The following is a 15030-nucleotide window of genomic DNA, read 5'->3' as shown; positions in this document are numbered from 1 at the left end:
AATCATTACCATTTAAAAACCTCCGCGACTTGTTTTTCATTCGAACGTAAACAAAAAACAAGAGAAGGGAGGGATTCCCCATTTTTTTACAAACGTAAATTTAAGAAAAAAATAAATAAATAAATAATTTTTTAACGCGGGTAAAAGTTTTGAATTTTTATAAAACCGTGGGGGAAAAATTTGCCGCCGTTCGATTTTGTAAACACACAAAAATTTGAGTTTGCGCAGAGAAATTTTTTTTTTTTTTTTTTACCCAATCGTCGTAGGAGTGGTTTAGAACAGAAAAAATGATAAAGAAAACCTGGGCCGAGTTAAGCAGAGCATCGAACGTATCAACACAAACACAACAACAACATCACATTAAACATAAACAATAACAACAACCAAAACAACAACAATAACAATAATAACAACACACGGTGACGGAAAAAAACGCTCAGTTATCGTACGAATGTCGTCGCGCGTAGACCGGTTGATACTCACATAATAAAAAAAAAAATACGAACGATTGCAATTGTCAAGTGTTTATAAATTTTTTTTTTTTTCAATTAAACCGAGTGATCGATTTTAATTTTTTTTATTGATTGGAAATCGGAAGAAGAAGAAGACATCAGACGATAAGAAGAAAAAATAAAATCAAAACGATAATGGTATGTATTTATTTATTTATGATAAATTTATTTTGTGCATTTTCCTATAGAAATAAGGATTGATTTTCTCTCTCTCTTTCTCTCATTATTTTTTCATCTAAAGAAGAAGACACACACACGCACGCACGCACGCACGCACGCACGCATTTTACGCCCTAAATTTTATTAAATAAGGGTTTACATACATAAAACATAAACATATAACAATCTAACAGATGAACTAAACTGACACGAAGCGGTTAATAACCTTAAAAAAAAAAATTTTTTTCTTTCTTTCTTTCTTTCTTTCCTTTTTTTGTTGTTGGGGTTTCGACCCCGCATCAATTTTTTCGTTTTTCTCCCCCCACCCTATTTTAAAAATGTGGGAACGATTACGTTACATATGAAAATTTAGGGTATCATTCTTCTTCTTTTTTCCCTACCCCTTCATAATTGATATTTATTTATTTATTTTCGAAAATGAGGGTAAAAGAAATTTCTTTTTTTTTTGCCCCTACGTAAAACAACGAATAAAATATAAAAAATAATAATAATAATAAAATTTTTTTTAAATCTTTGGGTTCGATTCACTTGATGATTTTTAAAACGTTTTCAAATTTTTTTTTTTTCTTTTGCTATCATTCAGGGATTTAAAAAATTTGCGTTTAAAAAGAGAGAGAGAAAAACCGTTAAAAATCAATTTTGTTAATTTATGACGTAAAAAATTTAATTTTTTTTTTTTTCTTTTACCCGCGACCGACGCGAGTAAAAAAAAATAATGATAATAAAATTCATATTAATTTACAAAAAAAATTATAAATTACCATCCGTAATTATCATTATCGTTTGCGCCCCATTTTTTTTTTCTTAAATTATTATTCAACCCACTTTCAATTAAAACATTTAAAAAAAAAACAAACAAAAAATTAAATTAAATTAAATTAAATTAAAAAAAAAAAAAAAGCATTGAATTGTACGGATACAATGATGCATTTATAGTATTATTATTATTATTATTATTATTATTTACACAACGCAAGCAAAATGGAAATTTTTTTTTTTTAAATGAGACAGACAGACAATTATAAAACCTACAAAAAGCAGGAAAAGTAAACAAAAAGGTGAAAAATATCGAAATACATTTTTTTTTTTTTTTAAATCAAAACAATAATCGTACAACAAAATAATAAACAAGGACGAAAAAAATTGTCACGTGTCGTCACCATCGTCACAACCGTCAACGCCACCGTCACCATCGTCACGATCGCTTAATGTCATTCACATAACAATCGTTCTCACCGATATAACAATAATAATAATAATAATAAGCCAACGGCCATAGCGTGCTGGTCACACCGGTTCCCGTACGATCACCGAAGTTAAGCAGCATCGGGCGTGGTGCAAACTTGGATGGGTGACCGTTTGAGAACGCCACGTGCTGTTGGCTTAAAAAAGAGAAAAAAAAAAAAAAAAAAATGAGAACAAGACAAAGTAAGAACCAAAAACAAAATCTTGTTCTACTGTCGACCTGAGGCAGCTCGACGAGAACGTGAATTTCACTGCTTCTGACCCTGGCCACTCCAAAGATGTTAGTCACCGGAGCCCAGTTCAGGAGACAAATCGTTCCCATCGAAAAAGACGGACTCAGGAAGACCTTCAAGAATTGATGTGGTGCTATCTTATAATAAGTGGCACCACCGAAATTCGAGTATTTGTCCCTAAGGAATCGGGTAGAAACCTCGGATAAATACTTAAAAACTCCGACAAGTAGCCTTGTCGTGTTTAATGGTGGATAATAATAAAATAGTTTCATGTACCTTTTTTAGAAAGTCGATTCAAAAACAAATCGATTTGGTCAAACTGTATAAACCAAACTTTCAATGCAAAAAAAAAAGTTTTTTTTTTTTTTTTTTTTTTTTTTTTTTTTTTTTTAGCAGACGAAATCGAAAAAAAAAAAGAAAAGAACGTGAATTATAGATATGTTATCTAAATACAGTGAACGAATAAAAATTTAATAAAAGAGAAATTTCGGTGCAAAATAATAATAATAATAATAATACGATTATTTCTATCCGTTACGTAATCGCCATCACCATCATCATCATCGTGATACCACTTTATTATATTTTACACGAGGGTTATATTGAAAAATACGCCGCGTAAAAAAAAAAATAACCATCGCACGCACCGGATAATTTAAATTTAATTTTTTAGTACGTTCAATAACCGCCGAAATAAAATTATTTTAAATAGATTTTCTACAAATAAAATTACGTAATTTATTTTTATTTTTAATATATAATAAATCGGTCATTTATAATATTAATTAATAATAATGATAATGATAATAATAACTAGCATATCTTCGGGCGGTGACGGGTAAACAAGTCGGCGTGACACTTTAAACTTTTTACGTTTCCTTTTTTTTTTAAAAACCGACATTTCTCTCTCTCTCTCTCTCTCTCTCTCTTTCCTATAAAACCTTCTCATCCGTACCGCCATTTTTTTTTTTATTTATTTATTTAGAATTTGTATGAATGAAGTTGTTATTCTGGAAATTTATAGAAACGAGTTACGGATTGTAATATATATATATATATGGATCGCGCGTTTTTTTAAATATAAAATCTCTTTTTAAAAATGCCGTTGACAATTGATGATGAGAGAAATAATAATAATAATAATAATAATAATAATAATAATAATAATAATAATAATAATAATAATAATAATAATAATTTTTTTAATCGAGGTGAATCAAAGTGAAAGGGGGCAAGATATCATTTGATTTTGTCGTTAAGAATTTAAATTATTTGTCGTCACGTGTGTGCGTGTGCGCGTGTGTGTGTCATCGTTTTCCATTTTGCATTCTTTCCAGTATTTTTAATTTGAATTTTTTTTTTTTTTTTAAATAAAATAAAATTTATTTAATTTTATTGTCTAGACAAACAATCAAAATCCGTTTGTTTTTCTCTCCAAGTCGCACAAATTGATCGCAACGTCAAATCAGACGAAAATATTTAAACACTCTATGATTTATCGATTAATCGAAAAAAAAAAAAGAAAAAATTTACACAAGACCGAAATCGAAACCTTAAGAATGCGTGTAGATAATAATAATAATAATAAGGAAAAAAGAAAGAAAGAAAGGAAACGAGTCATTAAATAATAATAATAATAATATTTTAAGAAGGATAATTTGATAAATTTAGGACGATTAAGATGACATGTTTCACACGTTAAAGGCTTCGGTAAAAATTGTTCGAAAGCTAAATATGAAAGTGACGACGACGATGATAGAATTCCAACAGCGCGACAAACCTTAAATTGAAAAAAAAAAAAAAAAAAATTTCAATTTAATTTGAAATTTATTTCTTTTTTTTTTTCCTCCCATTTTCGTTCATAATTAAAAAAAAAACCGTTAACCATCAGTACCTGATTCCATAAAAAAAAAAATTACAAAAAAAAGGTTCTTGACACGGAGGAACAGTAAACGATTCGAGATTCGATTCGATTCGATATTGGTCATTATAAATTATAAATACTGTCACGGACGGATTATTGGATATTTCAAAATATAAAAATCTTGTTTGTTTGTTTGTTCGTTTGTTTGTTCATTCATTCAAGGACTTAATTTTAACACTTAATCCGCCCTAATTACAACTAATTGAATTTTGCTAATCGAACATTCGTTTGTTTCGCACAAACGGAAAAATAAAAAAAAAATGTTCGATCGGTCATAATCAATAACCATTTCAATTTATATCGATTTGAAAATTGATGATAAATCAATTTTTTTTCAAAATACCTGACAGGTGAACCGAGTCGTCAACAAACGAACCATAAATTTATCTTTTTTACATATAAAATTATGTTATCATCTCACGTTATTACCTAATAAATAATAATAATAATAATAATAAAATGTTTGCATATTTTAAATAATGGGTTAGTAGGAAAAATCGGTTTTCTTTTCTTTACGAAAACGAATTTTTTTTAAGAGAACCGCATTGTAAAACTTTTACTCGCACGTGACGTTACGACCTTGGTGACCTCGTTCGAACATCATTTTTTTTTTTTTTTTAATTAAAATTTACGACCATCGTCGTGAAACTTTCTTTTACCCGCAATTGACAATTGACCATTGAGTAGTAGTAGTGCGGCCATTTTAAATTGATAAAAAAAAATCGTGGATTTACCCGATTGAAAGTTATCGTAGAATTCGTTTAATAATTTCATACGTTCCAAATCATTAACAAATTGGATTCACATTTACCGAATAATAAAAAGAAAGAAAGAGATAGACAAATTGAACCCCCCCCCCAAAAAAAAAAAGAAAGAGATAAAAAAATTGAAACCCCCCCTCAAGAAGAAAGAAAGAGATAGACAAACCGAAAATTATTATTTGTTTCATTTATAAATAAATCACTCGATACCATCATTTACACAAAAGAGGTTTTTTTTTCTATTTTTTTTCTGCTTTTGATCGTTACGAAAATAATAATAATAATAATAATAATAATAATAATAATAATAATAATAATAATAATAATAATAATAATACTCTTATGATATACTCTCTATACGGTTTGCTATAACTTCTTAAAAAATTTTGCTAACCGTCAATTAAGGATTTGTATTACTGACTCTCTCTCTTTCTCTCTCTCTCATATCATACTTCACGAATATTTTATTTCGTTTTGCTATTATTATTATCATTATTATTATTTTTAATGGGGGAGGGGGGGGGTTTATTCATCGTTTCGACAATTTAACAAACGTATCTTTTACCGTTTCACACTAAAACTTTTTTTTTTTTTTTCTTTTGATCTGAATAAAAATGCGATTTTAACGATGTCAGTTATTATTATCATCATTATTTTTATTATTTAACATCCCGAAGGCTTTGTTTAAATTTTACCCCCTCCCCCTCCCCCCAATTTCTTAAACTTTCCAAAACCGTCTTTATGTTATTTTATTTTTTTTCGAAACGTGCGTGTAAGAGTGATAATAAAAAAAAAATTTCAAACGCGCTTTCGAATTTATTCCAGAAAAAGTCACAAATTAATTTCTTTCACCTGTTTTCTTTTTTTTCTATTTAAAAATTTTGAATTTGATGAATGAACGTTAAAATTAAATTTAAAAATAAAAAATTTTGGGTGTGCGTGAGTGGGTGCGTGCGTGCGTGCGTGCATGCTTTGGGGGGGACGATCAATTAAAAATTCAAAGTTTTTTCCTTTTTTACGGGGGTCATTAACGACAGTAAAAATAAAAATCATATTAAAATTAATAAATTTTTTTAACATGGCGGTAGGTTATGATAATAATAATAAAATAAATTAATGCATAATCAACGAATTTATCGTCACGCCGACCGAAAAAATCGATCGATTTTTTTTTAACACCCCGACTGACTTTCGTAAAATTTATTATTAAAAACCAAAATGGCTTCTTTTAATCGTAAGAAATTAACGAGATTTAATTAACACCTTAAAACCTTTTTGCGACAGCAAAACGACAAAACTGTAATTAATTTAATGACATTTAAAAAATTTACAAAAACTAAACCCATTTTTCTCCGTTTTTTTCCTTTTTTCGTACGCCATTATCCGCAAAAATAAACGACAGCAAATAGAAATTCGATCGAAAAATAATAATAATAATAAGATGAGCGATTAGAAAAGACACTTTATCACGTTTTCCTAATTATTATTATTATTATTTATATTATTTAAAAACCGTCGTCGCACTCGCCCGGATTAATTAAATTAAATCACGAATTATTTAATATTATTTATCAAAAGATTAATTAATGATTACCTAACAAACGAACGTAACACTACAACAACACGCATATTCAATCTCGTACAAACACACAAACAAACAGACAAACACCGAGTTTAATTAATAATTTTAAAAATAAAAGTCATCTTAATTATAAACACTGCAAAAAAAAAAAAAGAACACACACACACAAACACCAAATCCATCAAAAACATTAAATAAAAAATTGTTTTTGTTTGTTTGTTTGTTTGTTTGTTACATACCTGAAATTATCCTTTGATTCATCCATATTATTATTATTATTATCTGAAAAATAAAAATAGATTTTTTTAAAAAAAAACTCCAGACATCTGCTTTTAATTATTTTAACGTTAGATATTAGATGTTATTTATGTTTTTTTTTCCTTTCTCTCTCTCTCTCTCTCTCTCTCTCTCTTTTCTGTCTGTCTCTCTTCTCTCTCTTCATTTTAATGATTAAAATCAAGGGATCTGGTGCATTTAATTTAAAAAAAATAAAAACGAATGGAAAAACAAAATAAAAATTGTTTTTTTTAATTCCAGCATATTAAAAAAAAAAAAATTCTCATCATTCTCTCGAATAATGTCATATAAAATTATCCCATTTGAATTCTCACAAGACAAAAAATATTATTATCATTATTTTTTTTTTTTAAACAAGGAATTGAATGTTTGTTTTCGATTGTTATCAGAGCAATTGACAATTTTATGATAATGTCAAAGACATTGTTACCACTATAAAAAAAAAAATTCGAAAAAACCTTGTCAGTAGTTTGTTTAAATATTTAATTAAATAAAATAAAACAACACGCGATTTTTTGAACGTTCGAAAACGTATTAAAAAATTTATATAGCGAACGTTTATAATTTTATTAAACACCTCATTCACAAACGTTCGTGGTGATAAAGTCGTCGTGGCAGCAAAATAATTTTTTTTTGGTTGAATTTAAGGTTAAAAATGTCAAATGACACGATCTCTTTTCGAATCTCCCAACCGATTTGCCAACGATAATTTTAATATAAAACTTATTATATTCATCATTATCATCATCATCGTCATCGTCATCGTCATTCTCATTTTTACAATTATTATTATTATTATTACTATGTTTTTGTTTCAAAAATTAAAAGTTATCGCGTCCGAAAAAAAAATGGAATAAAAACATTAAAAAAAACAACGTTTTAACGAGTTTAATACGAGTCACTGAAAATAATATTGACCGTTTTTACGCGTAATGTCAAAAAATCACGACCTTTGACAAAAATAATAATAATAATAATTTCTTTTTTTTTTTTTTTTTTACCCGGTTAATATTATTATTATTGAGAGATAAACGTTTTCGAGGACGATGAGGAGAGGGAGAAAGAGTTTTTTTCGACGGGGGGGGGGTTTACGGGAATTTTGCTGTGAAAATTTCGTTTAAATGAAATCGATAAAAGTTCAATACCATCGAGTGTGCGTGTGTGCGTGCGTGTTTGTGCGTGAATGTTTGAATCGAAATTAAAATTATCACAAAACAGATGCGCGAGCCGAGAGTTTAAAAACTCGGATTTTTTAGGATTTATTTTATATTTGAAATCATTCATTGATTGATTGATTGATTGACTTTAACGATTCTCGGTTTTACCCCGAACGTATAATAAATAATTTTAACGACGGTAAAATTTCAAAATGGTGGATTTTTAAACAATTCGAAGTGAATTTTTTTTTTTTTATAAATAAAAAGTTGAACTTGAAATATTTATATAAACATTCGCATTTAAAATTAATATTAATATTAATAATAATAATAATAATAATAATAATAATAATAATAATAATAATAATAATAATAATAATAATGATAATAATAATGATAATGATAATGATGGAAAAAAACAAAAAAAAGTAAAACTTAATGGAATCGATTAAAAATTTTGTTGTAAGTGTTGCTATAAAAAAAATTCTTCTTTCGCTTGAAATCTAAACCACTTATTATTATTATTATCATCATCATCATCATCATTATTATTATAATATTAAATAGAATTTTAATGTCGGACTTGAAAATATTTTCAATTAATTAAACTCGTTCCGTTTTATTTATTTATTTATTTATTTATTTATTATTATTATGACTACCCACCGTTGTCGTCGTCATCATCATCATCATTATTTAGTTTTTTTTTCCGTTCGATTTTTTTTTTTTTTTTTTTTGCAAAAGTTCATTTATCATTTTAAATAATTATTATTATTATTACTGAGACCGAATTATTTATAAAAAATTATGTTAAACTCATTTCAAAGTACGACGATGACGACAATCGATGATGACTGTGACGTAATCAACTTTTTAAATTTTCTATCATTTTAAATAATAATAATAATAATAATGATTTTAACTGTAAAAACTAATTAACACCGCGTTTACACACACGCGCACACACACACACACACACACACAATTCGGCACGTTTATTAATTATTATTATTATTATTATTAACTCAAATTTAAATTTTTCCATTTTTTTCAGGTTCTTACGCAACGTACGTCGATACATTTTACGACACTTAAATCCATCGAATGAAAAATTTGCCACCCTCTCCCCCCCCCACCCGCGCCCTCTTTTTCAAAAAGCAAACAAACTGAAGTGAAAATTTATCGAAACCTAAAAGTAAGCGATGTGTTACATTTTATAGTTTGAAAATTTCTGGAAAAATTTCCAGTGGGAAAATAAAAATTAGTTTTTTGTTTTTCGCAGTCATAATGATGACGACGACGACGATGAAAACGACGTTCATAACGACGCCGACGACAAATTTCGGTAATAATAATAAGAAAGTTGAAATATTCAAGGGAGGACGTCAAGTCAAACAAGAATTTTCGAAATTTATAGAAAAACCGACGAATCTTTCTCAGGTAAGCAAATCTCTCTCTCTCTCATCGAACGCTTTCTATCAACTTTAAATTTTTTTTTTTTTTAAATTAAATTATTATTATTATTAAAATCATATTGTAATACATTTTGCACGAAAATAAGATGGAAAAAAAAAGAAGAAGTGACGATAATAATAATAATAATGGAAACGTTTAAAAAAATGAAACTCGTTCACAACCCGACTGTAACTAATGTTTTTTTTTATAAACTTTTTCATTTTTTTTTTTTTTTTTAATATTATTTATTATTATTATTATCTTTTTTTACTTTTCTTTTAATTGACCATTAAATATTCAGTTATCGATTGAATAGAAAAAAAAAAAAACAAAACAATGAATTCTTAATATCCGGTTCATCTTGTATTCAAAAACCGCAAAACGGAGATTGATTGATTGATTGATTCGTTTAAGGTTTTGTCGAATTTATTTTTATTGATTTCATTTAATAAAAACAAACAAATCGTTGACCCCTCGCCCCTCCCCTCCCCCTCCTACCCTCTTCTTTAAAAATAAATTACGTTTAATAATTTTTTTTAGAAAAAATTACCGGAAACGGATGAAGATTATTTAGAATTGTATCAAGATAGAATATTGAACGCTCAAAAAAGACAATTGTTTCCACTACAAGAAGATTTAGCGGATTGGTTAAATAAAACTCTCGGTAAGTTAAACATTTTTGTTTGTTTGTTTGTTTGTTTAAAAGAAAGAAACGACAAATTCGATTTTTGACCGGAAGTTTTACGTCAAAAACATCATCAAAAAACGTATCAAAACGGTTTATTTACGATAAAACCATCTCTAATATCGATAAAATAATGCAATAATAATAATAATAATAATAATAATATTAATAATAATAAAACGTAATAAAATCATGAAATTTTACAAAAACGAAACGAATGTCATAGAGTTTACAAACGACACACACGCATGTAAATCGTTAAGAAAAATCGATATAAAAAAATCATCATCATCATCATTATTAACATTGTTATTTATTTATTTATTTATTGAAATAATATAAAATGTAGAATTTTTCTTTTCTTTTCTTTTCTTTTCTTTTTTCTTCACATATGAATGAGAATCGACAATTAATTTAATTACACACAAGTTGAAAATTTACAAGAAATAAAAAACATTTATAGAAAAAGAGAGAGAGAGAGAGCGAATTAATAAAATATTTATTATAAAATCGTATTATTATTATTATTTGCACGGTCATTCCGACCAATTTTTTTTTTTCTAATAATTAGCTCAGTCACGTAAATTTATAATTAATCATTCTTTCCGCACAAAAAAGAAAAAAAAATCAGACAAAATCGTGGTGGATGCATTCAAATGTAATTTTTTTTTTTTTTTTTCACTCTCGCGCTCGTGAATTCAAACTTTTTAATATAATAATAATAATAATAACAGTAATCGAAACGAGTAACAAATTAAAATAAAAAAACGACTTGTAATTTTATTATTATTATTATTATTACTCGAAGATGATGATGATGATGATGAGTTTGATAATGAATTTTGCATAGTAAAAAATTTAACGTGCTATCTAGGCAGCCAGCCAGCCAGCCAGAGAAAAATACAAAAACGGTAAATAATAATAATAATAATAATAATTCGAAATTCGAATCAGGTATTATTATTATTATTATGAATTGTTCCAGTTAAAAAACGTTTAACTTTTTTTTTAACAAAAAAAAAAAAAAAAAGTAACGTTTTAAGGTCAAAATTCAAACGCGTACTTAAAAAAAAAAAAAAAAAAAAAAAAAAATTTTTTTTTTTTTTTCTTACGTGTTTCACATTAACAAGGTTTGTTTATTACCTATTACGAAGTGAAATTTAATTATTTTAAAAACACGATTCAATTCAAATTTATTTTAAAAAAAAAAAATGGCGACATTTGACCTAAATTTAATTACATATGTACGAAAATAATAATAATACTAATACTCGATCGACATTTGATACTCTCGAAAGTAACAAAAAAAAAAAAAAAATCGAAGCGAAAATTATTACGTCTTATTATTAATAATAATAATAAAAATATATTAATCATTTATTTGTATAAACGGAAACGGAAGTGATTTTTACATTTTTCTTTTTTTTGCACGAGGAAATTATCTAACGATTTGTAAACTCATAAATAAATTAATCGTGCCGCCGAAAAAATAATAATAATAAAACAAACGTTTAGAAAATGATACGGAATTTTTTTTTTTGGGTGTCGCCATCATTGAAATCACCGACAAATTATTTTATAAAAAAAAAAAAAAACGGGGGGCGTTACCTTTTTTTATTTATTTTATTTTAAATTGAATTGATATTTAAAAAAATGTTTTTAATGATGATTCGAATGATGACGAAAAAAAAAACAATATAAATTTCTTGACGTTTAATCGCGTCGGCATAACCGTTATTACAAACGAAAAATCCCGATGGTAGAGAGGAATCTTTTAATCCGCAAAATTTCCCCCCATCCTTCCTCCCTCCCTCTCTCCTCCCCTTCGAAATCTATCATTAACTTTAATGCGTGTTATCATTTTGCAATATTATTATTATCATCATCCCATACGTACACATCCGTAATGTGTAACGACGACGTCTCCCATTTTTTCTCCCCATAAATATTATTAACCGCCTATTATTGTTACCGCTACGAATTTTGCAAAATTAAAAAAAAAAAAAAAAAATCGGGGGTCCACATGTTTTTCGTTCGTCGTAATTACGTGACGTTATTTCGAAATGAATAATAATAATAATAATAATAATAATAATAATAATAATAATAATAATAATAATAATAATAATAAAGTACCCTTCAATAATGGCAAAAAAAAAAAAATTTTCTCGTTTGTTTACATTTTTCCGTAGTGTGAAAAACATCGCGACGATTACTTCCGAATTTTTTACGAAAGAAAATTTTCCGAAATTTTCCGGAAAGAAAATTTTTACGGATTTAAAAATTCAAATTTAAATGTAAAAAAAAAAGAAAAAAAAAAAATAATAATAAGCAAAATATAGATATAGGAAGACTAGGTTTGTCGTAATTATATTATTGTGGCATAATTTCCCCGTTAGAAAATAAGGAAATATCGAAGCGTACTCATTATTATTATTATTATTTTTTTTTAGTTAAAAAACCGAAACAAATAGAAAGTTTTTTTAAAAATTTTTCTATTTCTCTCTCTCTTTCTCTCTCTCTCTCTTTTACTTTTCGTAAATGGTAGTTACATTTACCGATGTCACATTCAAACTAAATAACAATTTTTACAGTCACAAAAAAAAAAAAAATTATCACGTACATTGAAAAGAAAAAAAAAAAAAAAAACAACATTTTTTCCCTCTCTCTCTCTCTCTTTCTATCATTTTCTATTTTTGAATACGCCGCGTTTTTTTTTTTTTTTTTTTTTTTTTTTTAAATCGAGTCTCCAATATAGTAATTGAGTTAATTAAAATTAAATTTTTTTTTTTTTTCTTTCATTCTTTCTTTTTTTTTTTTTTCAACTATTTTGAAATTACTACATTCGAATAAAAAACAAAATTTTTTCTCTTTTTTTTCTTTCTCTCTCTCTCTCTTTTTTTTTTATTCCGGCATTAATAATCATTAATAATTTTTTTTAAAACTGGCAAACGAATACTTGTCAACTTTTTACGGTCTTTCTTTCTATCTCTCTTTCTCTCAAATGATAATTAATAATAAATAATTTTTAATGAAATAAATTATTTTTAAAAAAACGAGTTTAATGCGTTGTTTTCAAAAAAAAAAAAAAAAAATTATCCGGTTAAGTGACAAACTAATTTTTATTTGACGAGAAAGAGAGAGAGAAAAAAAAAACATTAACAAAATACAACAAACACAAAACGAATCTTTCACCATTAACGAAAATGGTAAAAAAACCAAAAACGCAGAATCTCATAACAAACAACAACAATCAACATTTGAAATTCTTATACGTAGACATCGTAACGCACGTAATAATTAAAAAAATGAAAATGCGCAAAAACGTTTTTGTAAGATAACAAACGATTATTATTATTATTATTACACAGGTAAAACTTTCCAGTTAAAGAGGAGGCATCCCTTTAATTACGATTAATATCTTAAAAAAACCTACAATCAACAACAACAATCTGATCCCTCGTGTTATTACGTAAAAAAAAAAAAAAAAGAAATTACCCGTTTTTAATTTTTAAAGTCAATTAGGAAGTATTCATAGATGAAATCAACAAACAAACGTTCATCATTATTTTTTTCACTTTTGCAAAAAAACAAACGAACAAACAAACAAACAACAAAACGTTCGCTAACACAACAATAAATTTTTATCGTTAATCAACCACTCGACATTTTTTTTTCTCTACTTTTCCCCATTTAATTAATATAAATTTTATTTATAATTTAAAAAAAAAAAAAAAACTTCTTCCATCTTTAAAAAAAAAGTTATATTATGGTGATAATTATTTTTTTTTTCATAACGTCAAATACGTGAAAACATTTTTATTTATTTATTTATTTTCATAACTTTTTTTTTTTTTTCGAAAACGTTATCATCAATATTTTTTTAATAACTTTTTCTTTATTACATCATCATTCCCTGTAAAAATCATTATTTACGAATAACAACAAAAAATAATAATAATAATGATAGTAAATTACATAAAAGTAAACGTTTAAAGCAACAAACGCAAACACAACAACAATAATAATAATAATTACGATTATTATTATCGTCATCATCATCATCATTATTATAATTTTTTATTTACTTTTTGTATCGAGGGATATATTATTCGAGAGAAGAAGAATTTATTGGAATAACTTCCTGTCGAACGAGTTGAAAAGACAAAACAAAAATTGATGACGACAAACGAAACGTAAAATGTCCGCCATATTTAAAACAAACTACTCGTCAATAGTTAAAAACAACGAAAACATTTTAAAAATCCAATTTTAGTCGTTCGAAACAAAAAAAAAAAAAAAAAACTTTTACCGTGAATTTTTTTTTTTTGTCAAAAACCCGAGAGAGAGAGAGAGAGAGAGAAAGTGTCGTAAAAAGTGCGTTTGTGCGTGCGTGTGTGCGCGTGTATTATGATAATAAGGGAAGTTTTCAATTTGTCCCACAAAAATGTGACTTGAATTTTTTTTACATTAAAAAAACAATTTTTTTTTTTTTTTTTACTCTATGGTTAGATTGTCATTTCCGGTTGTTTGTAACTTACGTGTCCGTGGCTTTTTTTTTAACTATTTGTTTTCCTTATGAATTTTTTATAATAATAATAATAATAATAATAATAATAATAATAATAATAATAATAATAATAATAATAATAATAATAATAATAATAATAATAATAATAATAATAATAATAATAATAATAATAATAATAAATTCTCGAACGTTACGTAAAAACAAAAAAAAATTAAAATTAAAATTTGCCCATTGCATTGTTTGTAAAAAAAAAAAAAAAAAAAAATTTATTTGATTCAATGAATTCGAATAAAAGATTTAACGAAAAAAAAATTATTAATCAAATCGGCCCAAAGCCAAGCCCCCCAATACAAAAAAAATACGCCGCCACCTTTTTCCGGTCTTCTTTTTATTTGTTTCCGCCGCGAAATTTTTTTTTAAAATTTAAATTTTTTAATTTAAATTAATTTTTTCAATTTAAAATTTAAT

The 15030-nt window shown here is 26.2% G+C and overlaps 1 protein-coding gene across 1 annotated transcript in view; it reads left to right on the top strand.

The window, feature by feature from the left end:
• Positions 1-8698: 8698 nt before the first annotated feature.
• Positions 8699-15030, top strand: part of Phum_PHUM007960 (Growth-arrest-specific protein, putative) — a gene marked incomplete at both ends in the record, with an annotated part of 10716 nt that continues 4384 nt past the window's right edge. Inside the window, 4 exons of the mRNA XM_002422668.1 lie at positions 8699-8752; positions 8946-8958; positions 9174-9331; positions 9887-10010. Coding sequence (XP_002422713.1) covers positions 8699-8752; positions 8946-8958; positions 9174-9331; positions 9887-10010 — 349 coding nt within the window. The remainder of the gene's footprint in view (positions 8753-8945; positions 8959-9173; positions 9332-9886; positions 10011-15030) is intronic.

The sequence above is a fragment of the Pediculus humanus genome, genomic scaffold, assembly GCF_000006295.1.
Source record: "Pediculus humanus corporis 1103172107368 genomic scaffold, whole genome shotgun sequence".
NCBI classification, from domain to species: domain Eukaryota; kingdom Metazoa; phylum Arthropoda; class Insecta; order Psocodea; family Pediculidae; genus Pediculus; species Pediculus humanus.
Note: the sequence above shows the minus strand (reverse complement) of the source record. Positions and strands in the feature narration are given on the sequence as shown.